This window comes from Ziziphus jujuba, chromosome 1 (assembly GCF_031755915.1).
Source record: "Ziziphus jujuba cultivar Dongzao chromosome 1, ASM3175591v1".
NCBI classification, from domain to species: Eukaryota; Viridiplantae; Streptophyta; class Magnoliopsida; order Rosales; family Rhamnaceae; genus Ziziphus; species Ziziphus jujuba.
Genome location: NC_083379.1, coordinates 32,519,930 through 32,546,188, shown reverse-complemented (window position 1 = coordinate 32,546,188; position 26,259 = coordinate 32,519,930). Strand labels below are relative to the sequence as shown.

At 31.4% G+C, this 26,259-nt stretch overlaps 2 protein-coding genes across 6 annotated transcripts; both read left to right on the top strand.

Annotated features, from left to right (window-relative positions):
- Window positions 1–7,328: 7,328 nt before the first annotated feature.
- On the top strand, window positions 7,329–13,974 carry LOC107428164 (uncharacterized). Of its 3 annotated transcripts, XM_016038643.4 has the most exons (10): window positions 7,329–7,641; window positions 7,777–7,844; window positions 8,179–8,240; window positions 8,359–8,508; window positions 8,744–8,920; window positions 9,557–9,769; window positions 9,885–11,590; window positions 12,322–12,387; window positions 12,479–12,548; window positions 13,070–13,974. In XM_016038643.4, exons 1-10 carry the CDS (start codon window positions 7,442–7,444, stop codon window positions 13,733–13,735), a joined length of 3,378 nt encoding a protein of 1,125 aa, XP_015894129.1. In that variant the 5' UTR covers window positions 7,329–7,441; the 3' UTR covers window positions 13,736–13,974. The 3 variants fall into 3 exon arrangements, with proteins under 3 accessions (XP_015894129.1, XP_024928539.1, XP_024928538.1); XM_025072771.3 differs by lacking the exons at window positions 7,329–7,641; window positions 7,777–7,844; window positions 8,179–8,240; window positions 8,359–8,508; window positions 8,744–8,920 and adding an exon at window positions 8,996–9,116; XM_025072770.3 differs by lacking the exons at window positions 7,329–7,641; window positions 7,777–7,844; window positions 8,179–8,240; window positions 8,359–8,508; window positions 8,744–8,920 and adding an exon at window positions 9,016–9,152.
- A 1,042-nt stretch (window positions 13,975–15,016) lies between these two features.
- On the top strand, window positions 15,017–25,789 carry LOC107428242 (uncharacterized). Of its 3 annotated transcripts, XM_048476865.2 has the most exons (6): window positions 15,019–15,802; window positions 16,750–16,836; window positions 19,387–19,569; window positions 19,692–19,778; window positions 19,875–19,946; window positions 23,364–25,789. In XM_048476865.2, the coding sequence occupies exons 1-6, from the start codon at window positions 15,605–15,607 to the stop codon at window positions 25,302–25,304; spliced, it is 2,568 nt and encodes an 855-aa protein (XP_048332822.2). In that variant the 5' UTR covers window positions 15,019–15,604; the 3' UTR covers window positions 25,305–25,789. The 3 variants fall into 3 exon arrangements, with proteins under 3 accessions (XP_048332827.2, XP_048332829.2, XP_048332822.2); XM_048476870.2 differs by lacking the exon at window positions 19,387–19,569 and having other exon boundaries at window positions 15,017–15,802; XM_048476872.2 differs by lacking the exons at window positions 19,387–19,569; window positions 19,692–19,778; window positions 19,875–19,946 and having other exon boundaries at window positions 15,018–15,802.
- The last annotated feature ends 470 nt before the right edge of the window (window positions 25,790–26,259 follow it).

The following is a 26,259-nucleotide window of genomic DNA, read 5'->3' as shown; positions in this document are numbered from 1 at the left end:
TTTTTTTTGGGAAAGAAGGGGAAAACATGATTGCTTAGGAACTTAATTTTAATATTTGCATCTTATATAGGATTTTTATTTTTTATTTTATTTTATTTTATTTTTTGGCTGAGGCATCTTATATAGTATTTGTTTATTTTGCAGATATTTTATTTATATATCGTAGATACTCTTCAGTCATCGTTTCTTTTTTAACCTAGCGTCAAATTATTTTTTGTGGAGAACATATTAGTTTGAAAAGCCTACCCTAGACATAGAATAATCCAGGCTTCTCACTGCAGATCTAGAAGGTACCAAAAATACTACGTTTTTTTTTTTCTTCTTAAAAAGGTATATTATTTATACCGACTTTTAAAATATTTTATAGTTTTTCAATGAATTATATTTTTCCAACCTCCTTAATATTTGTATAAAATTTCAAATTCTTTTTTGACAATTAATTTTAAGCTCCATATCTTAAAATAAAATAGAATAAATAAATAAATGAAAATGAAAAAAATAAAAATAAGAATGAGTTTTTAAATGTTTTATATTCTGCAAGGAAACATTGAAAATAAATTTTAGCCTTTCATTTGATTTCTTAATGTAATTATGAAGTGAAAGATGAAAAAGGAAATTTGAGAAAAAAAATTACATTTTATATAATTATTTTAAAATTTTATCTATTGATAATTTAGAGTTAAATTTTAATTTGTCATTGCAAACCAATGTGTGATTAGTATTGAACGGTAGATTAATGAAATAGAATTATTTCCCCCTTTTTTTCCCAAAAAAATAAAAATAAAATTCAAAAGTAAATGAATCTGAAGGTTTTAAACTTTTAAAAAATTATAAAGAATATTATAAATAAATCTTGATTCTTAGTTGTTTTTGCCACACGTTACCAGATTAGTAAAAAAAAATAATGGACATCCTTTTTTTTGCATCAAGTAATGGACTTATCTAAAATAAAACATATGGGATATGGCATTATTATGGACCATTACATTAAATATTTTTGCTTGTTATACTAGTGTAGGAAAAAAATTATTTAGAGTATTCGGTCTTGTTTTAATTGCGGTTGGATCTAATATATTTAAAAAATTATCATTGATATTTAAATTGTCAATTTTTAGCAATTAAAGTTGATAATTGTGTTTCAACAATATTATTCAATCATAAAATGTTAATTTTTAATTTTTTTATAAAAAAAATGACAAATTAATATATTTTGATAAATATATAAAATTTATAAGAATTAATAATAAATTTTCAAAAATATAAATGTAAATATAATTATAACAAAACTAAAAAATTTTAAATAAAATTTATCCGTTAACAATATTTATTTATTTAGGCAACAATCTTAAAAAATTGGCATCACAAATTCACGTTTAAAAAAAAAAAAAATCTCGCCTAATTATTATATCATTTTTTATATAGTTTTTTTTTTTTTTAATATTATCTCATTTAAAGGTATTTTTTTGAAATTTACCAAAAGAAAAATGTACTTTTCAAATGTATAAGTATATTAGTTGAGAATATTCCATGATATTTTGGACAATGGATTTCACGTGGGGCCAAAAAGAGCACAATCATCAAAAAAACAAAAAACAAAAAATCTAATGGACACGGATCTCCATGATTTAAATTGTCCCCCGCATCGGTTACCGTGCACGGGACACACGCTTCGTTGTGCACTTGAAAGTTTCTAAATTCTAACACTAAAGTTGTTCACTTTTTTGCCCATTCGGTGAGACAAAGTCCGGGTGATTCGCGATGTTAGTAATGACTTTTAATCTAACATGAAAGAGTGTGTGATGAACAATGATGGAGGGCTTAGATGAATCTGGAACAATCATGGATATCAGGTGCGATTGCACGTTTTCCTCAAGAACTTCTTCTGATTCGGTCTATGGGATGGATTTTTTTGCAAAAATAGGAATAACCGTGAAAGTGAAATTACCCTGTCTGACTGCACTATCCGGTTACCCAGAATATTGTATTTCATTTCTTTTTTGGTCAGCATAATTTTTTTAAAAAATATTTTTAAAGTAGGATATCTTTATTTATTTATTTTTTTTTTTAAGTATTCATATTTGGCAGTTCATCATTTTTGCTTTAAGTTATTGGTTACTGTCAGCCAAATTTTTAAAAATCTAAAATCTATTTTTAGTTTTCAAAATATTATTTTAAAAGTAAAAAATAAAAATTTATTTTTATTTGTTTTATGAAAATAAGAAATATTTAATTAGTGGTATTTAAAAATAGTTTTTAAAATAAAAAATAAAAAGCAGAAAATAACATTTTAATATTTTTAAAATTTTATTTTTTTATTTTATTTTCTAAAATTATTTTTGAAAATTAATGGGAAAATGGATTTATTTTTGTTTTAGAAATATTTTTCTATTTTGTAGAATAGAAAACTGTTTTAAAACCAATTGGCCAAATATACACTAAAATTTCCATCAATTTTTTTTTTCCTTTTTAAAGGGTTGAAAAAAATTTAGATTAAAAAAAAAACAGATAAAATTTTTATAATATCTATCGAAATTTTTAAAATTTTATCGAAATTTTTATAGAAATTTCCATCAAAATATCCATATCAAATGATTAACAATTTGATTAAACATTTTATAATATTTATTAAAATTTCAGAAATATCCATGTAAAGTTATAAAATTTTCTTGAAAATTTTGAAAATATCAATTTAATTTTTAAATTTTTTTATAAAAAATTCATAAATATTATTAATGTTTAGTAAATTATTTTATTAAATTAATATTAGTAATATTTTTTTTTTACTTTTTAACTGTTTTTTAAATATTTAATGATATAAATAAAATAAAAATAATTAAATTGAATAATTTTAATAAATTCTATTTATTAATAAAGTATATAAAGTTGTTATAAATTCTTATGTATACATATAGTTTTTTTCCCTCAAAACGTCCAAAATCAATTGTATATATTTCTGTTTAAAAAAATAAAAATCATAACAAATTATTAGCAACATATCACCCACTTATTTGTTATCAATAACGTGTCCTGTGTTTCATCCTAACGAAAAAAGGTAATATGCCTTTTGTTAATTGTTTTCAAAATTATATATTTCTTTTTGTATAATCCAAGCACCGTTTTCAGAAATAATTTAATTAAAGAATTATATTTTTAAAAAATTTATCAATGTCATAATGAGTCAAATTCGATATGATAAGCTATTCGTGGGTTAGCATTTTTTTTTTTGATAAATGGTATTTGTGGGTTAGCATTTGTTTTCAATGAAGTAAGCAGCAAAAAGTATCATCAGCTTCGTACTTTGACTCTGCAGCTCAATTATTATTGTTATTTTATCCATGTTTTCCAATACTGTCAAATTTTCTTGGTGCTGTTTTTGGTTGATTACCACTAACAATCAAACCTTTTTTTTTTTTTTTTTTTTTAAGGGATTTGAAACGGATAGACAAAATGGTGGTAATCAAAATAATAAGTCTTGGTTGGAAATACGGCCAGTCAAAGCGAATTAAATATGTTGTTTTCCTCCAGCATAAAAGTCATGATGGCTATTCCCACCCCCCCCCAAAAAAAAAAAAAAAAAAAGTCATCATTGGTGTCTGATTTAAACAATTTATTCGGGTGGGTGGGGTGGTTCCACTTTAGTTTTTGAACTTTTTATTTTATACTAAATATTTCTAATTATTTAAAAAAAAAAGAAAAATATTTTGAAGTAATTATTATTATTTTTATTATTTATTTTGCCCCAAATAATACTTGACCCGGTGCGAGGACACTCGTCCATAATTTATGAGGTGTTTTTATTATTTTTTTATTTCTCCACATACCATATTTGTAGGTTTCCATTTTTTCCCAAAAAAAAAAAAAAATTGTTTTGAAAAATACTTACATGTAACGTTCATGCTATATATTATTCAATGCATGTGATATATGGATTCTACATAAAACGAGTTGTTGAATATTGAATAAATAGCATGTTGTACTATATCGTCCGTGTGATGGTTAATATAAATTTTTCTTATCCTTTTTGCCTTTACCCTCAAAATCAATTTTATGAGGTGTTATTTATTTATTTTTAATTTTTCCATATTTGTTGGGTTTTTTTTGTTTTTTTTAATGTTGGGTTCCATAAAAATTAATAATTTAGTAATGCTACATGAATAGAAAACTTTATCAAAATTCTAAACCAAATGATATAATATCTTATATGATCATTTATTACTGAATATAAATTAATAGTGTTCTTTTAATGTGTAAGATAAAAATCAATAAAATAATGATAACTTATTAGTGATTAAAATTTTAGTTTATACATTTGATGAGTATAGAATTATCCTTACTAATTAATGACTAATTAAAAAGTTTCACACATTAATAAAAATGGTTCAAACTGGTTGCCAAAATTTAAAGGATCAAGTCAAAATTTGACAAACTATGGTAATAGGGAGTGGTATGGGCAATTATTATTATTATTATTTTTAAATATTTACATGTAGCAATTATACTCTATCATCCGTGCATGTAATCCTTATTGGATTCTAAAAAAATATTTGTTGTTAAATATCTGATTAAATGACTTATTACACTAACACTCCATTAATATAAAAATTTCTTATCCTTTTACCTCTATCCTCCAATTTGATTTTATCTCCATTCTTTTAAACAATTTGGCAATTTTATTCATCTTAAAAAGTTTTCTATAAAGACTGACTAATAAGGTTTAAAATATTTTTTCAAAATTTTTTCGATATTTCTATTTTTTAAAAGGATTGAAATAAAATTTAAGTTCGAAATGCAAATGAATATAACTTCCATAATATCCATTGAAATTTTCAAAATTTCGGCAAAATTTCCATGAAATTTTTCATAAAATATCTACATCAAATCGTTAATGATTTGGTTAAAAAATTTATAATTTTCATAAAAATTTCTTAAATTTCCATAAAATTTCCATTGAAATTTAGAAAATATCCAAGAATTTTTTAAATTTTTTTAAAATCATTAATATTATTGATATTTAGTAAATTTTTTTATCACATTAACTTCATTGATAATTTTTTTACCTTTTATTTATTTTTTAAACATTTAGTGATATAAGCAAAATAGAATGAATTGAATTAAATAATATTAATAAGTTATACTTATTGAATATCGATAAAACAAAAATACAAATATTGTAAATTTTATTTTTTAACCTGACAAATCTTATTGTGGGTAAATAGATGATGAAATATATACATGTGAAATAATAATGTTTGTTTGAATAATAATAAAAAAAAAATTCTTGAGAATTCACAAGTTTTTGTTTTTTGTTTTTTTTAATACATTTTTTAAGAAGTTAGAAGAGATAGTGGTCAAAAAGAATCATCAAGTCGATAAGTTGGATTAAATCCATTTATCAGTTAATAATATTACACACATGCAACACAATATGAAGATAATGAGAGTAAAGATGCAAGTCAAGGATTCGGTACTATTGGAAAATACTATATACGTAAAGAGAAGTCTATAATAGAGATGTCACAATAAGAAGAAGATTCGATTTCTATGAATTTTGGATCTATCAGGGTTGGAAGTCATTTTCATAACCCTTATTCAATGAATATTTATGAAATGTCATCAAGTAGCAACTCATATATGCCATCTCAAGCTCAACCATAAAAGAGTAATAGTTATGCACATAGTCAACCAATCATATAAGATTCATATGGTGAGTATATTAATAGTTATATGCAAAATTATCAGGAATATACATATTTTCATAACTACTTTTCATATTTCACATTTCAAAATTAAAATGAGGAAAAAATTGATGATTTTCAACCACCCAGAAATTCCATGTGGTATTAAGATGACATTTATGAACTACAATGTAATTGTAATAATTGTTTTATATGTTTTAGTTAATAAATAATTTTATCATATATGTTTTTGATAACATAATTTTCTTAATAATAATTCATCTATGGTTATTAATGCTTATTATAAATTAATTCACTAAGAAGAATATAACATCTATTTAATATTTTAGCAAGTTTTATAATCAATTTGATAATTAATGGATTAAATAAACTAATTCTAAAGTTTCAATAAAAATTTACATTTTTTAAAACAAATTTTTATCATTTTTTTATAATTTTTTATCGATATTCGATATTTTCTTATATTTTCATGAAAATTTATATATTTTAAACTCTCGATATTTCCATTGATATCGATTTTTTGAACCTTGCTTGTGTTTAGACTCTTAAATTTTACATAAATTAAAAGTCTTAGCTTTTTTTTTTTTTTTTTCTCTCTTTTTCACAATTAGGATTCTTAACTTATGTCCATATATGTATAACTTCAAGTAAATATTTTATAAATCTTATAAAAAAGTAAATATTTTATAAATTCTATATTAATGATTATATGTGTATGGCAAGGAAAAATGATTAGTTTATATATAAATTTGACTTGATATTAATATATTCATATGCATATATTATTGATTCCAATTTTTTATTTTTTAAAATTGAATGAACCTCTATTTGGTATGACTTATATTTTAGCAAGAAGTATTTATCGATTGTTATAAATTTTTTTGCTTATAAAAAAAAAAGAAAAAAAGAGAGTTTGACTATAAGTCGATAAGTGATTTTTAACCAAAAAAACATTTTTAACCAAAAATTAAAAAAGCAAAATTTTAGGCTAAAAAAAAAAAAAACTCTAATTTGGCTCAAAAGAGCATTAAATGTTTTTTTAATAAAAAATTAATCTTATATAAGCTCTATCAAGTATTCATTAACTTTTCAATTAAATATATATTTTTTTTACACGGGCTTCATTAGAGAAATTTTACAGCCAAAAAGCTTTTCTTGTATAAATTATATTGTAATACTTATTATATATATAAGAATAAGCAACACTTTATAGTTATGGGGCCAAATCTATGTTACAAAATATTTAATATGGACAAATATCATTTTATCTGTTAAATTTACATATCTAATATGTACAAATTATGGGGATAATTATTCATGATTTTTCTACGTTCATTTAATTTTAAATGTATTCAATTAAAAGTTAAGATAATTTATTAAAATATATTTATTATCAAATATATTTGTACACTAGTTAATACTATTTATTTCAAAATACCTTCAAAATTCAATATTAGAAATATTTTATAAATAAATGAATGTAAATTTAGAAGAACATGAACACTACCTTTGGTATAAGAAAATAAAAAAAATAAAAAAATCAATTGTCCAGGCCCAATGCTAGCGTTGCCCTGACTTTAATATCATATCCATACAGCCAAACAGGCTTTAAATACCCGCCACCTACGCCACTCACCAAACTCCGGACCATGCTTTTGGCGCGAAAATGTAATCCCAAATTAAACAATTTTCGAGTTAGGGTTTTTCAGATGGTAACTGTAACATCGACTTTCCCTTAAACAACAATGTCGAATTTCTCAGACCAGCTTGATGAAATCAAAACCCTACTTTCTTCAAACATCAACAAGGCGTTCGCTTACTCAACCCTCTTACACCTCCAAGAACAGTCCAGCAATACCCAAGCTTCAATTCAAATCCTGGCTGAAAGTTGTCAGAGCCTAATCCCTCTGATCGTTGCTGATGTTCATGAGGACGACGAGGAAATGTACGTTGAAAAGCTCACAAGTTCTTTATCTCGTTTAGCTTTTGTACATTTTCTAGTAGATTTAGTAGTTGTTGCATTGTTACTGGAAAATGAAAAGGAGAAAATTTTAATAGATTCTGGATTTGCTTTCAACAGTGCAACTCAGGCGTTGAAATGTTTGGGCTTCATGATTTATCATCCGTCCCTTGTTGCCCCAATTTCGGGTATGTGGAGCCACTGACAGATTGCTGTTTTGTTCTTGTTTTGATTTTTTTTGATATAATTTCAATAAGATAGTTTGTTATAGGCTTTTTATTTTTACTTTTCCAGAGCATATATTATAATTCTGAAGATTTATGATTCTCAGTTAATGCTTTGTAGGTTTCAATTTCTCAGAGAAAATTTCAGATTTCGTTACTTTCTTCTTGCACTCTGAGTTTTTAGATTAGCTGGGATTCATTAAACTACCATTACGGCTATTCAGTTACTGTGCACTTTTCCTTGTATATCTCTTAGAAGATGTGTTATTATAAACATTTCTTTTTCTATGTTTCCTAGTCGACGAAGCCAATTTGGTTTTAGATTCACTGGTTAAACTCATTACAACCACAAAAATGAAGGTAATGATCTGGGTTCTCCAAAAAAAAAAAAAAAAAAAAAAATACTGATTTTTTTTTTTTAAACCTCTGCTTTATATGTTCGTTTATGGCTCTAAATGCCTTCACCTCTTGATTGCAGGCAGTTTGTAACTTAGGAGTGTGGTGCATATCTATCCAACAGTTCAATTATCAGCTTCTAGCTTCTCATTTCCATCCTCTATTGCAAGCAGTAGTTCATGCCCTTGACAATCCTATTGGTTCTTTGTCAACGACATTTGAGGCCACCCAGGTGCTTGATCTTGCTCAGAGTTTTTTCGTCTTATCCCAACCATGTATCTTAGCTCATAAAAAATCTGTAATAAAAAAGTATTCCTACCTGTCGTTTCTTCTCTCATAGTATGTCATTTCGCTGCACTATTTCAAGTTTCAGGCTTTGTAAATTTACAACTTACAAGGTTTGCAATTGTCTTACTCTGAAAAGTGACCAGTAGTTTCTGCTTGCTCATTTTATGCTACTGTGACAGGCTGTGATGAAGTTAGCAGTTCAATTAGATGAGAAGATGAGAGACATGTCTCATGTGTGGGTTCCTCCAATATATAGAAGACTTCTTAGCTTCGATAAGAAGGAGAGAGATATGTCAGAAAGGTGTCTACTGAAGATTAAATCTCTAATATTACCTCCTCCACTAAAACTCTCCAAGGTACTAATATGCTTATATTGCTCTGAAAATTTTTACAATTAATTCTTGAAGTACCATAATTGATGTAACAGGATGCATATATGGAGGACATATGGGGGCCCGATTGTGTTATTTTACATTTAGCCAGATTTCATTGGACATGACTTCAAATAGTCCAGTCCAGTCCTGCATTCCGGATGGGCCTTAGAGGATAGATGTAGCGCCTTCTATCTAAATCAGTAACTCTGTTTCAGTTATTGTCATTTTTCCACTCCATTTTGTTAAATGGCATTATAATCATTTTTTCATGTTCTAGATGAAGTACATTATTGCAATTGACATATGTTGCCAAGTTCTACATCCTTAGTGCTACTTCTAGACAAATTATCCCTTCAGTTATCCTTGTGAATACTTGTAGAAATTCTTAATAAGCAACTTTTGTTTGTAACACAAATAAGTGGTAATTAAACCTAAGTTCCAAATCTCAGTATCACATTGTCAGTCCAAGGGAGAACCATAAGTCGTTTCCCTTACCTTATATTGATGGTGGTGCCAAGGAGATTGGTCTTGAGACATCATATAATGTCCTGCAAAACTCAAATGGCTTGTTACATAATATATGATAGAGGTTTACCTTTTCTTTCTTCTCTTAATCAGGCACTTGTCAGAGATATGAAGCAAAAATTGCTCACTGGAATGAAGGATATGCTAAGCCATGATATGAAGGTTAAAGCCATAATAGCTTGGGGATGGTTTATCCGCTTACTTGGATCTCATGCATTGAAGAACCGACATTTAGTTAATGATATGTTGAAAATTCCTGAGCATACATTTTCAGATCAAAACGCGCAAGTTCAGAATGCTTCACAGGTATTTCTAAATAGTTAATTATGTTTTTTTGGCAAACCTGGAAAGAAACTCTCTCAGATTTAACATCGTATATGTTATTTTTCTAACTAGCATGGTATGTGCTCTGATTTTGCAGGTTGCCTGGGAAGGACTAATTGATGCTCTTATTTTCCCTCCAACATTACCTTGCAAGAGAAATGCCATGGAAGAGGAAGAAGTTGGTGAACAAATGGGAACATCTAAGAGTAAAAATAATGAAATTCAATCAAATGGATTCTCAAAAAGCATAAAGCTGATAATGACTCCTCTAATAGGAATCATATCAAGTAACTGTGATGCGTCTGTTCGCTCATCCTGCTTCAACACGTGGTGTTATCTTTTACATAAACTTGATTCCTCTGTTAATTGTCCCTCGGTGAGGAAACTGGTATTACAGCCCATTTTTGAAGCAGTTTTTCAAATTGGTCTTGATAGCAATAGCATCTGGTTATGGAATCAGTGCGTAAATTTGCTTGATGATTCTATATTAGCAAAATGTACAGATGTCGATCAGGAATCATCTCACCTAGTGAGCCAATCAACTAGATCCTCCATGCATGGTTGTTTTATATCTGAGAAATGCTCCTGGAAGTTGTATCCTATTAAATGGTTGCCATGGGATCTTAGTCAGTTAGATTTCTATTTAAAGATTATTTACATTCTCATCCACCAAGCATCAAAGACAACCTTCCTGCATGAGAACAGAAAATCATCATATGATGCCTCCTTAAGGTTATTTAGATCTGTTTCAAAAGGAGTCCAGTTGGAGTTGAAAAAATTGTCCACTAATTATGATGATGTTACATTGTGCTTGAAGACTATATTAAAGTTCATAATAAACTTTTATGAAGAAAATTTTGAAGGCAGTGACAGAAATGACTTGCATCATATTTCTCTTCAGTTTGTAGAGGTTGTAACTGACGAGATTAATGCTGCTATATTGGGTTCTCCTCTATACAAGGTTCCACTCGACCTCAAATGTATCGAACGTCAGCTTGTTAATGCCATTGAACATGAACATGCAAAAGATTTGGTTATGTGCTCTATTACTTACATGGATATGGTTTCACCGATGGTGTATTTAACTGCATTCTACTTTTGTGTGGTGGTTCAATCAACTTTGAATATGCCCAAAATAGATTTCTTTCTGCAGGCAATCAAGAAATATTTTAAAATCATGTTATCATCTTATGATCCTGTGGAAAATTTCATCGTCACTATTGGATTATTGTACATGCACACTGGGCCAAGCTGCTTAAGGATGTGGATAGCAGTGGTGAAAGTTCTGAAAGACACTGTGTTTGATAAGAAGGATATTTCTTTATATAAGATGGAGAATGGCCGCTCATTTTTTGCCACATGCCATCTGTTATCTTACCCATTCTTCATATTTTATTGCCACCAGAAAGCCTTGATATCAGCAAATGTTGGTGACTATGCGGAAGAATCTTTCATTTCAGTAGAGAAAAAACTCGATCTTCGACAAATTCTTGAAGTGTGGAAGTCACTCTATAGTTCTTTATGTACTCCACAGTTTGAGTGTTTTTCTTCTAACAGTTTCTGTAAGGAGTTATGTAATATGCTAAGTGGATGGCTTGAGAAGTACACTATATTGGTTGAATGTGCCAATGATTTAAACCCTAAGGATCTGGATCTTGATCTCATTTCCTTATGTGGTGGTGTTGTGATATATATCCTGGAACAATCCCAGTCTTCAGTTGTAAGTTCAGAGTACAACAGGGAACGTAGCAGAGACGACATGATACCAAGTGGCATGACCAGCTGCATGACATTGGTTATTAGGTAGGTGAAAACATTCCTTGCTAGAACTGAAGCATAGTTAACTTGTAAGGCATTTTGTTAGGAGGAGCAGGTAGGCTGGCATTTGGCTTTCAGATTCTCTGGTTGCCCTTTTAATCACCAACTATGCTACTGTCAAAAATGTTACATAAAGATGCAAATCTTTACAAAAATTTAGAGAACCTGTGTTTTCAGAGTTAACTTGCCTGAGTTATTTTCTAAAATCTTAACTGCTTCTTTTAATTTCCTTAACCTGGAGGGACCATGGAAGTTAGACTGGTAATTTATTGTCTCTGAAGTCCTGAAGCAAGGGCCTCCTAGCTAACATATCAAATTAAAGTGAATAAATGTTTTGGCGTTTGACATATAATACGAGTCACTAAAATATATGAAATATATCCTATTTATTTATTACTGTGGTTAGAACTATTATAATCATCATCATCATCATCATCATTATTTTGGAAATGGAATTGAAATTGTAAAGATTAAATTTATTTCAGAAGTAAGTTTCATATTTTGGTTTTTTTATTTGTTTCGATATATATATATATTTTTCTGCTAATAATTTTTTGTTTGCTAACATAGAAATAAGTTTCAAGTATTCAGTATTTCTGAAGATTTTGCTCGAAGTATCAGCCATTAAATATGAGAACAATGGCATATGATTATGTCTGTCTATCCTTTCATCTTTTTAATGCTGCTTCTCATCTTTCATGTGGTTTATCATACAGATTTATGAAGCTGTTGCAGACAGGGATGGGAAAAGGCTTGCCAACTGATCTAGCTGTTCTCTCTAGGCAAGTCACAATAGCTGTTTTCTTACCCCTCATATTTGGATTTTTCCATTCAGAAACTCATGTCTGTCTCCCCTCTATGTGAGATTTACAGGGTATGTTCTTTATTTTCAAGCATCATCAGTTGCCTTCACTTGAAGCTAGATATCCTTTCAGTGATTGAGGTTTGTATTTCTCATCTCTAATGTGCCATGTTCATTATGATTCTTCCTAGTCAAAGGAAGAACAGATCAAAAGAGTGCAGAGACTGTGCTACCTCAACAATCATATATCGAAAGCCAAACTTTTAGTTAGGGTCATAATTTATGTTAAAGCAGTTTTAGGTAAGCATTACTAGAAGAAGTTCAACTCTGCTCTTACAAGTCTTAGAAATAGAGAGCATATATCCAACTCCTTGTTTATGTAGAACACTCCGTTTCAAATACTAAAGCAATTTATGCTCCTTTTTTTATTTTATTTTTTATCTAACCTTAAGTATTAGAGAATGAGTCCATAAAAATATAAAGATGCCCAAAAAGATTGGGGACGGCTCATCACATTCTTTAACCCCTGAAAATGATGTTTTGAAACATGTTTAATGGATTGGTAACCAAGATCTTCAAATTTCCTTTTAAGCTTTCATGCTCTTCTGGAAATGTTTAATCTATTAAACAATTTTTTGATATTTATAAATGATTCCATGCAGATGATGTCCTGTCCGTTGCTCCAATGGCTGACACACAAGGATATGCGGGATGAGAACACCAGTCATCAATTGCAACTTGTATGGACAGAAATCCTAAACTGTTTACGAAGGAGTCAGCCGCCAATCATCTTTGATTCTGCATTGCTGAGACACCATGCACCCCTCCTTGAGAAAACTCTTGATCATCCTAATCCAACCATTTCAGAGCCAACCATCAACTTTTGGAATTCAACATATGGCGAACAGATCAATTTGGATTATCCTCAAACTTTGCTTCATGTCTTAGACAAACTCTCAAGGAGTGGAAGAATAAACCTCCACAAGAGGAGTCAAGTACAAAGATGTGATTCTCCACAAAAATACACTGTAAGTGCAGCACATAACAACCGTTCGAAAAGGATAGAATTAGTGAAAGATTGTATGAATCATGTAAAGCACAAGGAAATGCCATATTCAAGTTTGAAAAGGAGAAGGTTAGAACTGACTGAGCATCAGAAGGAAGTAAGAAGGGCACAACAAGGAAGGGGAATGGATTGTGGTGGACATGGCCCCGGTATCCGGACATACACGAATGTTGATTTTTCACAAGGGAATGAGGATTCTCAAGAGAGCCAAGAATTTCGAGATTCAGAATCCATGTTGGAGATGTTGAAAAGAGCTTTTTAAATGTCCTACAAAGTTTATTATGCAACAGAGGAATTAGGATTTAACCATGCATATGTTGTGTGTATGTATATATATATATTTATTTATTTTAATTTATGTATAGCCTGTAACAATGATTGTATTTTATCCTTATAATTTAATGTAAAAATGTTATACTAATAAAGTCTAAACTCCTCACCATTGAAGTGGCTCTATGTCTGTAAAACCATCATTGGCTGAAATGGATAACTTATAAGATTGTTTTTTTCTCCTGCTTCTATAAATTTTTTGGACATATTATGTGCTATCAGTAGAAATATTAAAAATATATGAATTAATGTTAAAAATGTGTGAGAGTGGGAATGAAATTGACTAGAAATATTTAAAAGGTAATAGCACCATTAGACCTTCTTCAAAATTGTAGATATTCGATTGGGATTCCAGTCTTCCTGATCTATATACATACACTAAGGTATTTGTTTTTTATGTGTAAGGATTCAAACTCGGAATTTGTCCTAGGAGTAGATTTACACTAGTCAGCGTTTTTCAAAAAATTAGCTTTGGGCATATAGAAATATTTATTTATTTTTTCCCAGTTAGGGATAACAATATCCTGTTTGGCATTTTCCTGCCCGCTTGGTTTTTGCATACGCTGAGAAAACAGAAATCAGAACTGGGAATGCTTTTTTCAATATGCATGGTTTTTTTTTTTTTTTTTCATTATTATTATTTTTTGAAAACTATTTTTCATTATTATTAACTTTTCTATGCAATTGACGATTGTATTGAATTCTCTACCTCCCCTACTGGCTTCTAACAGGGTGCCTGAGAGTCTGTTTTTTTTATGCATTTTTCTTCAGAAACTTTCCTCTGTGCCATGAACCACTCCATTGCTATATCACACTGGCTTCCATATTTTAAATTTCTTTTTTGATACGATAAAAAAAAAAAACGAAAATATATCCCATAACCATTTATGATCTCTCTCTCTCTCTCTCTCTCTCTCACACAGATTATATGTTAATCCAAATTATAAATTAGTAAATTTATGAAAAACATTAATTGATCTTTAAAAAAAAAAAAAAATAGTACATCAGTAGAAATTATAATAGGGTCTTAACTCAAAAAGCCCATTACAAATTTTTTCTTGCTCTTCCAAAATTTTGAATGTTCTGTCTGTTTAAATAGAAATTAAAAAGTTTGTAAAAAAAAAAAAAAAAAAAAGAAAGAAAGAAAAAAAGAGATTAAAAAAAAAAAATAATAATAAAAAGAAGAAAAAGTAAAACGAAACCGAAAGTAGTAGTACAAAGATGATCGAAGCATCTTAACCAAAACTCACACTAAATTTTTCTTTTTTTTTACTCATTTTGGACTCAAACCCCAGCAACGAAAGGAAGCCAGAAGCCCCAAAAAGCCATAACCAAAACTATTCTCCCTCTTTCTGTCCTATCTCTGACTCTATTGCTCTCTCTCTCTCTCTCTCTCTTTCTCCCCTTGTATCCGTAACTCTCAATCCCCCCAATATGGCGTTATAGGGTTTTTTTCACTTTCTCTGCAAATCAGACTCATCTAAGCAAAAACCAAACACAAACACTTCCTAAAGTCCTTCCCTGCAAGTATCTTCTTCTTAGCCTTAGGGTTTATTCCGTAACTTCCTCACCAAATCAGAAAAATTTCCCAAGCTCACTCCTTAACTCTGCTCGCAGATTCTACTACACTTCGTCTAGGGTTTTCGTTGATAATTTTTTTTGCTTTTTGATTTCTCGTTCGGCGGGAGGGTTTCTGTGATTCATTCTCTGTGTGTGTGTGTGTGTGTGTGTGTGTGTGTGTTTATCGCATTTGGATAAGGTGCTTGTTTAGTTGGGGGTTTTGATTGGTCGATCCGGGAAAATGGACGCCCGAGATTCATCTGCATCGTCATCGACGGCCGCGAATCGCGACGGTACTTCGTCTACTGAAGATGATGCAGTTCTATCCATCGTCACTACTCTTGCCAAAGACGCTGCGTTGCACTTCCAGTCCGGCAAGTTCTCCGAGTGCGTCGAAGTTTTGAACCAGCTTTTGCACAAGAAGCAAGATGATCCCAAGGTAAATTTTTCTCCAAGCCCACCTATATCTATTTTATATATATATATATATATTATGTTTTATATTTTAACTAAGTGGTCACATTTAATTGGTTGATTCTTCTGGTAGTTTGGCCATTTGGATGAAGTTTTGATCTTAATGAAATTTGTGAAATTTAAAGGTAAGACGTGTGTGAAGTTTCAATTATAGGGTTTTATTTTTATTTTTTTAAATTTTTTTTTTAAACTTTAATTGGTGAAGCTCGAGCTTGTAATGGATTTTGGATGGGAGGAAAATGGGGATGCTATTTTAGTTCCTTCTTTCTTTTCATATTTAGATTGCAAATTCACAAGACGACGTGATAATGCAATTGGGTATTAATATTGGGTGGATGATGTCTATGTTACTTTCGGCATCAGTTCCGTGGATAGGCTGCTCGAGTTTATTAATTTGCAGAATCTTTATTCCAATTCAAGGTTCATGTTAGCTAAAGTGATTATTATGAAAGGTAAATTGAATGATAATTAAATAACAATGTGAAATGTGTTAAGAGTAATAAATCCTAATTATATATTTTTTTGGTGGATTCTGAGTGTCCAATCAATGAGGTTGATTTGCTGAATTAAAGTAATTGTGAGGACTAAAGCTTAAGAAAAGCTCTATATGTTGTATTAGTCCATCTCGGGATGAAGTAAAACGATTGGCTTAAATAATATATTTACCTTATGGAATGTATCAAAGATAATTACACTGCATGATCTATCCATTTATGAAATCGGTCTTGGAAAGTTGGGATGTTCTTTTATACAGATTGAGGCTGATTTGCAGCTGCATTTTGGTTTATTGTCATGTTTATTGGAAAGTTAATACATCTGTAATCTATACCTCGTTTTAATTGGCTAATAGCCAAGTTAATATTGTCAATCTTGCATAGCTTTTATACTTCATAACATGGATATAATTTCCAGGTTCTTCATAATATTGCAATTGCGGAATACTTTCGGCGTGGTTGTTCAGATCCAAAGAGCTTGCTTGAAGAACTCTATAATGTAAAGGTATTTTACCTTTTTATCCCTCTTGCATTATATTTTTATGGAGGACAGTTTTATGTAAGCATTGTTGCTCTCTTTGTATTGTAGACTTTCCAAGATTTCCATGCTAATGCTAATAAACGAACTTTATTAAGAGATGTGGAATTTATTCATTTCTTTAAGTTGATAGGACGAGCGATTAGGAAACCCAGTAGAGGATCATGACTAGAACCAAAGCCAGACATATGAACCTTAACCTAAAAGTTAGGCTACAAAGTGATCGTAGACTATAGGTGTTATCAATTGATTACTGAGTATATTAAAGGGCTACAAAAAATTAAATATGATTTGACAAGTTGTCATTTCTCTTCAAAGAAGGTTTGAGTCTTTAGCTGTCAGTTTCTAATAAGATTCTAATATGTGAGGTTTCCTGTTCTCCATCCGGAAGATATTTTGCTGCAGTTTGAAAATCATATATTTGAGAGGAGAAGGGATGGACTGGAAGCTCAGTTTCTATTATCTTTTCCTTAGATGACTACATCAATGTTATTCGACATTTGCCTTGTGCTCTACATTTTTCTTGTTTTCTGTTTGTACTACATATTTAAGTTTTATTTTGTATTTTATTATTTTTCTCCTTTCTCATTTGTTGAGATATGTCAGGCATCTAATTTGACTCATGGTTTCAGTTATTATTTTATTTCTTGGATCTTTCATATAGTTATTTATTTAAGTTATGTTATTGGGGATTGCTTAAAAAGCCATCAGATTGCTGTGTATATAGTATAAACTGTGTCTGCTAGGGGATAGCCTAGTTGCAATTTATGATGCTTGGACTCTTCAGTCGGCATTAAATACCGTTGTTGACCTGATATGATATTGTTGTTGGTATGGGATATTTTGCACATTCATGGTAAAGGAACATGATTATGGTAAAATTCTCACTTCCGGCATCATTTGTAAAAGAAACAAAATCAAACCCACAGTACAAAATGCTTAACAAACAATGGTGGAATTAGCCCTTTTCAAGCAATAAAAAAGTATATTCTGTAAGCATTCAATAGACATATTTGCTATTCTTTTTTCTAATCATTTATTACTTGCATACAAAGTGAATCATAACAAAATATAAACTATGGTCATATGACTGTCATATTTGCCTTATGTGTGGACCTTTTAGGACCTGTACCTAACTCCTACACTTGACTATGAGCATTATAGCTTACAATACCACTATTCCAAGAAGCTATGTTGCCCAGAGGAAGGTGTCAAGTGCACATGCATACCTAGGTGCCTAATTCTAAGATTTAGGACACGTGGATCAGCTGAAATGAGCCCAAATTTTAGATTCGATTAGGTGGATGTTGCACAAGTATAGCAATTTTATAGAATTTACTGAGGATTATGATTTTTATTTTATCTTAATCGAGTTCGTATGGCATGTAACCACTGATTAGAAAGATAACTGACAATGGGTCAGTTGATCCTTTTTAAAAAACGCTTTAACTGCATTAAATGGGTTAAGCCCATCATTTCTGATAGGTATTTGGTCTTATTGGTTTGTTTTAATCTTCCTTTTCCAAGTGCTATTGGTACCAAAAATGTGCCATATCTATGTTTTACGACAAAGGATCAGGAAGGATTCCGTACCAATGCCAATGTCCTATAGTGTTGACAGGGTTACTTTGGGCTAAATGAAGAGTCCTAGTATCATTGGTCCTAAGGGCCCATCTTATGCAATAGATGTAATGCGTGCAACATCTCAACGAGTCTGTCAGTAATTGTCCTTATTTCTGTTTCCTTTGGATGATAACTTTGTCATTATTTGGGATTTGCCGTGTGCTCTTCGTTATTCTTGCTCTCTTTCATAGTTTCTGTCATATTTTTTAATGGAATTTTTCTATCTTGTCATTTGTTGAGGTATGTCAGAAATCTTATGAGTTAAACCAAACAATGTTGGCATTAGCCAATTCGATGCACTTCAATGTGAATCAAACCAAGCAATGTTAGCATTAGCCAATTCGATGCACTTAAATGTGTTTATATAAACAGTCAATAGGGCTATTGTTCTATAAGCATTTTGAATGGACCTACTATGTTTTTTAGCTAATTATTGATTATATGCATACTGACTTTATCCTAAAATCTGTCTGACATATTCATGTAACCATTTCTAAAGGTGACCCTTTTTTAGCTAATTCCCTGTATATTATATTTTAGAATTAGAAGATTTTGACTGTAGATATAGACCTGTACATAATACCTGCAGAATGATATTCTAGATAGACATTTTCGGTGGTATAATTTTCTGTTTCTGGCCCTTAGCATATGTTGTTGTAGCAAGGTCACTCTATGTAACTATAAAGGACAAACATCAATCGAACAAGTTACATTAAAAATGTTTTCTTGCAAGTGTAAAGGACAATCTATACAGAGAATTTGGTTTCTATTCTAAACATTTACCAGCATTATCTTTTAAATTCATTTTTTACTGTGATATGATATTTAACATATCTATTTGTTTATATAACCTGGTTAGCATGATTTATAAATTTTTTTGTTGGTATCTTATAGAAACAAAGTGAATACCTTGCTCGAGCATCTGTAGAACAAACAGAGGCTGCTGGCAGTCAGGGAAATAAAGGTGTCTTAGGATCTAAAGGATCTAGTATGGTGTCAAATCCATTTTCTGCTGTCAGTGGTGCCGGCATTATTTACATGGATGAATTTGATACCTCTGTTGCAATGCTGAACATTGTATGTGCAATTTATCATTATATGGTTATTTATCAGTTTTTTACTGTCTATTTTGATTTTCCTTTTTTCACCTATGATGTTATTTTATTGATTTGTTTGTTTTGAATATTGGCTTTATATAGGCAGTTATCTGGTTCCATCTTCACGAATATGCAAAGGCATTGTCAATCCTTGAACCTTTATATCAAAACATTGGTCCCATAGATGAGGTACATAAACTATGAGTAAAAACAATTTATTTTTATTATTATTTTTAAAAATTGTTCTAGTACTGTTCTTTTAAATGCCTCTCGATTCATATGCAGACAACAGCACTTCATATTTGCCTTTTGTTTCTGGATGTTGGGCTAACGTGCCATGAAGCATCAAAGTGTGCTGTAAGTTTTAATGCCATTAAAGTTATTAGTTGCTTTCATTCATGATTTTGTATTGATGGGCTTTAATATTTGCATTGTTATTTAGGGAGGGTACTATAACTAAATGCGGTTATAACCCTAAGTTTCACATCATGCTGGAGATCTTTGTTTTTGACTATATATGTTGAGAAACCAATTCTACCTACAGACACCTAATTTATTTAACAAGTAGCTATCAGTGGAAATTTGCTTAATTCACCAGGATCAAAGACTAGTGCTATGTACAAGCAATATTGCTTCAGTTGGATGTGCTCTAAATTTAACTATGCTAGAGTTTCTGTCTTTATTTTTGGGTAAATTTTAAAACCAAATTGTCCAGTGTCTTATTTCTTTGTTTTACCTCAAGTTCCTTTTAAATGAAGAGTGTAGAGTGTCAAATGACGTAGGGTTGAATTGTTGAAAAACCCATGCCAACCATAGTTGAAGAATAGCCTCTAGTACAATGTTTAGAAAACATTCCTTTCTTTCTAATATTCTTTGTGATGAGTTTTGCATCAATTTATTTGACTTGTAAGGTCCAATTTTTATAAACATTCAACTATTAAAAACTGTGAACAAAAATCTATTCTTCTTAAATTTTTATCTGTACAAGGTTTCCAACTTTTATTTTTATTTTTTTGTAATATATAAGGAGTATGAAGACGAGCTGAAATGTTAAAATTAATTTATTTTCATAAAATATTTTAGAACTTTACCTCAAAATAAATTCCAGAATATTGCATTGTATTGAATGTAGATATGATATGATAACTTGCATTTTCTTTTGCCACATTGCAGTAATAGTTGTTCTTTGCAGTCATTTTTTGAGTTCTTGACTGTTTTCTATGCTTGATGTACAAATGTTGAACTTGGGTGAATAAATGCCGGACTTTTAGGTTTATTTCAAGAAGCTGTGTTAATTTAGAAGATTGATAATGGATTACTTTATATTATGTTGGTGGTGTTGAAGTGGGGAGATAATTTTTGGCTGTACTTTGTCATGTATAGTCCTCATTGTTGGAAAAACTGAAAGCAGAGTTTATAACCTATGTTGCTAAGACCTCTGTGTTGGTGTTAGGAGGTCCAAAATTTAAAATAGCGTACCGGATATGTGGATTAATCACAGAAATATAACGCTTTTGTAGAAATTTCGTTGCTGAACATGATTTTTTTTTTTTTAAATTTTTTTAATTATTGCTATGCATGTAATGGACTATTAGTGAAAAAATAATAATGGTCTAATGACTATTTAAGGAAAATACTTTTTAATGCATCAAAAGGGCTAATTTCATCATTGTTTGGTAAGCATTTGGGCATATGGATTTCAATTATTTCCTTTTGCAAGTGCTATTGGAACTGAGAAATTTTTGCCATATCCTTGTTTTTCTACCAAGGATCCTGTACCAGTACCAGTGTGGTGTACTTGATGATAAGCAAAGAGTCTGAGCATCATAGGAAATAACATGTGCCAAGTGATAGTATGTTTTAGGTTAGTTATTAAGTGATAGTGAAGTGATGAAATTTTATTTTTTCCAGCACTTTATCTTCGGCTGTAATGTTTTATTCTTAGTTTGTTTTGGAAAAACTGAATTAGTTGATGGGAGCATAGTTTTCCCATTTGGGTAATCTTGGATAGACGTTCTTTATGATTCTAAAAATTTGAGTTGTATCAATGTCAACTGTCCAGTAACTAGATTCTTTTATGTTGAATTACTGTGTTACCTGGTTCATGCCATACAATTGGACATGATTGTCAAAGAAAGTGGTATGAACCGTTACTGGTCCAAAGAATTATGTTTTTATTCATTTAAGATGTAGATGTTGGCTTAGATAAGAGTTTTGAGTTTATGACAGTTTATTTCTTCCTCCTGATTGGTCCCCACCAAACGTGGCTGAAGTTTGGCTGTTTTTCTTAAAACTCTGCACTATGACATAAAAGTCAATTGTACCCTCTGTTATATGGGGCATGAAAATGTGTGATCTGATCAGGCTTTTTAACTTATGTGAAAAATGGAAGGGATACAATCAGCTAAATCTATTTTCCTTGTAGATGTGGCCTTTATATTTGTTGCGAATGATATGACAAGCCAGGCCATGGGCATAGGATTGCATTATTCTTTGGTTGAAGTAATATACTGGATGTTTCTGTTATTTTTAATTAGTTGCATGTGATGCAATGAAAATGTAGGGTCAGGTCATGCTTTTCCACATTGTGAAAAATTGAAGGGTCTGTTTGGACCTTGGAAAATCCTAGGGAAAAGGAAGAAAAAAGTAAAGGGATTTTAATACCCATGTTTGGTTCTAAAATAAGCATGGGAAAGAAAATAGAAAGAAAAATTGAGGGGAAAAGCTATAACTAAAATGTGGAATTCTATATTGGAATTGTTGGGGAAAAATTATTGGGTCCTCTCCTCTCTCTCTCTCTCTCTCTCTCTCTCTCTCTCTCTCTCTCTCTCTCTCACTCTCCTGTCTCTCACATCTCTCTGTCTCCCTCTCTCCTATTTCTCTCATTCTCGCTCACGCTTTCTCTGTCTCTGTCTCTCTCCCCTCTCTCTCTCTAATTCTGTCTCTCTCCTCTTTTTTTTTTTTTTTGGGGCTGAACTCTCTCTTTCTAACTGATGTTTCATCCAAGGAACTCCATGTTAGCAATGCAGGAGCTTCTTTCTACTGAGTTTTCCCAAAGAATCATTTTTCCAAAGAATTTCAGATTTCTACCATTTTTTTCCCCTTGTGTTTTTATTATAACAACCAAACAATGGAAAGATTTTTGAGAGGAATATATATTTTTTCACCACATCTTTTTTCTTCCTTTTCCTCTGACTTGACATTTTCTGAGTTCCAAACAGAGCTGTAGGGATTCAATAAAATTTCTCCATTCACGAACTGATCCATTTATATTCACGTTAAATTTGTTGTTTGGTTATGTTATGTGCAATGTGCGCATGGGATAGGTGCACATACTTATTTGTTAAGGGCAGTTTGCTATGAGGTCGTGAATTGTTATTAGATTTGAGTTTGTCCTGAGGGTTTTATGTGATTGCTTAGCTATATCTGTACGAAATGTTTGTGGCATTAAAATTCAGCAGAGGCTAGATGGTTATACGTGGTTTTCTTTTGTAGTCTTGAGTCCTCTACTAGATTTGTCCACTCATACTTCTATATAGGGTTATACAAATAATTAGTTATGAACTTCAATTTGGCTGCAAAGCTTGGGTATGAGGAGCCTGGATCCCTTTTTTTGCTGGATTTGCTTGGCGTGCAATCTCAACTTGAGTTTATTTTACTTTTTTAATTTCTGATTCTTTGAGTTTGAGATACACGTGACAATTTTTCCTTATATATGTCTAATCTAATTTCCCACTTCTTGATTGGTTCGGGGCTGTATTGTTTTGTCTTCAGGAGGTATTGATATATTTGGGAAAAATTTATGGTGTTGGCTATATGAGTCAAGGTGACAATGGAAGCTCCACACAACAATCTGCAAATCTAGTTCCAAAATCTACATCTCTTCCTAGCAGTTCATTGTCCACAGATGCTGCTAACTCAGATTTAGCTGCTAACGTGAATGCCCCAGAAAAACCTTTATCGAGAACTCAATCGGAGGAGACACTCGAGATGGAATCTGTGTTACTGGACATGGATGTAGCACGGCCTACTGGTCTTTCAGCTTCAAATGATCTTTCAAGGAACTCAGTTGACAGGTCTTTTTCTTCTGTTGATCTGAAGCTTAAGTTGCAGCTCTACAAGGTTCGTTTTCTGCTTCTTACTAGGAACCTAAAGCTAGCTAAACGTGAAGTGAAGCATGCTATGAACATTGGACGGGGAAGAGATTCCTCTATGGCTCTTCTCTTAAAGTCCCAGCTTGAATATGCCCGTGGTAACCATCGCAAGGCTATCAAGCTGTTGATGGCATCAAGTAATCGGACAGACACAGGAATTTTAAGCATGTTCCACAATAATTTGGGATGTATTTATTACCAGCTTGGAAAATACCACACATCGTCGGTATTCTTTTCCAAGGCATTGACTAATTGTTCATTTATTCGGAAAGACAAACCTTTAAAGCTGTCAACTTTCTCACAGGATAACTCTCTCCTTATAGTATATAACTGTGGTGTGCAGTATTTGGCATGTGGGAAACCACTGCTTGCTGCACGCTGTTTCCAGAAGGCTGGTTTGATTTTTTACAAACGACCTCTTTTGTGGCTTAGACTTGCGGAATGCTGTCTAATGGCTTTAGAGAAGGGACTTCTAAAAACTAGTCCTGCTATGTCAGAAAGATCAGAAATCAGAACCTATGTTGTTGGAAAGGGAAAATGGAGGCAGCTTGTTTTGGAAGATGGAATTTTAAGAAATGGAAATGCCGATTCTGTTGAGAATGTTGATTTATTTTTGGGTAGTGATGTGCAGCCTAAGCTCTCGTTATCCCTGGCCCGGCAGTGTCTATCTAATGCTCTATACTTGCTGAACTGTTCTGAGTTGAACTATTCAAAGTCCGATTTGAACCATTCAAAGTCTGGTTTGCCTACGGATACCTTATTGGAGGAGAATGAATCTAGTGAAATGGCATCACCCAAGAGCTCGAACCACAAAAACTTACAGAATATTGATTCCAAGGCATCTACTGTAGCAGTAGGCTTAGGCCAGGTTAATGCAAATGGGGATGCAAAAGATCAGAAGGGTCCAACAATCCGCGAGCTTTTGCAGAACTCCCTCAGCTACTATGAAGATATTTCTAAAAGAGAAACTCTTATGATCAAGCAAGCTCTTCTTGCTGACCTGGCATTTGTAGAGTTGGAATTGGAAAATCCTTTGAAGGCCCTGTCAAATGCGAGGTCATTATTGGAACTTCCAGAATGTTCTAGAGTTTACATTTTTCTAGGTCATGTTTTTGCGGCAGAAGCTCTTTGTGTGCTCAACAGACAGACAGAAGCTACAGAACATTTATCCGCATACCTGTCTGGGGGAAATGATATTGAACTGCCATTCAATCAAGAGGACTGTGAGCGACAACAGGTGGACAGGGCTGTTGATTGTGAAGATTTAAACGGAGGATCGGTGGATGGGTCAGAAGGTATTGTGTTCCTTAAACCAGAAGAAGCACGGGCAGCCCTTTATGTAAATTTTGCAGCTTTGCATGCAATGCAAGGTGAATTCGACCAGGCCCACCAATTTGTGTCACAAGCATTGTCCATAGCACCCAACAGTGCAGAAGCTATGTTGACAGCGGTTTATGTGGATCTTATGCTCGGTAAGTCACAAGAAGCTCTTGCCAAGTTAAAAAAGTGCAGTCGGATCACGTTTTGCTCTAGTGGAGTAACATTGAATAAATCTTCTTGATCGTTGTATTGGTGGATTTAATTCATAAAGCTTCAGCTTACCTTGCAGTGGTAAGTTAGTGGGTAGATCATCAAACCCTTAGGAGTTGTAACATATATATAGTTCAATTCAGAAATAAATTTTCTTTTTTTTTTCTTTTTTTTTTTTTTTAATCCTTCTGATTTTTTTTTTTTTTTTTGGGGGAAATTTTCATATCTAGGGCTCATTAATAGGGTGGTGTGGCTGTGTTTTGTTTAGTGCGGAAGCCCACCTTTCATATTTGAGATGTAGTTTCTGATTCAGATTCTTGTGTTTTTAGTGGCCTAATTCAGTTGGTTCAAAAGACTTGAGATTTATGTGGTCTTCAGGGAAAAAGTGAACTGAAAAAAGATTTTACTCGTTCTGGATATGAATTCCAAGCCATATCTTCCACATACGTTGGGGATTGTTTTGTTATCTAATGTTTATCTGGAAGGTTAAGAATCTAAGATTTATTCTGCCTCTTTCATAGTGCGTGTGATGTAGGTGCTTGTGTTTCTTTTAATATTATTATTAATTACTGTTATTATAGTTTGAAATAGCCATTAGCAGTTGTAACCCTGGTTGATTCCTTTAGTTTCATTATCATGATAAGAGAATCATTAGAATTGTAGTAAGACCAACTTTAACTGTTTATCCCAATTGAGCTCTGTTCCATATGTCCAAGTTTATTATTATTATTGAAAAGGAATGAATCTACAAAATTGATTTTATTTACGTAGTAAGCACTTCTGCTTATGCTTGACTGGATCTGCCATTACATGTATCTCCCATTAAGGGCTTCTATATGTTAGTTGGAGAAATTAAGACACATAATCTTGAACCATTGGAATGCAGATCCTTATTACTCTGGATTGATATTATTTGTCAAAACATGAAATTATTGCACATATATAAAGTAAACTAAGAGTGATAATCGTCATATCCTTAGGTGGAA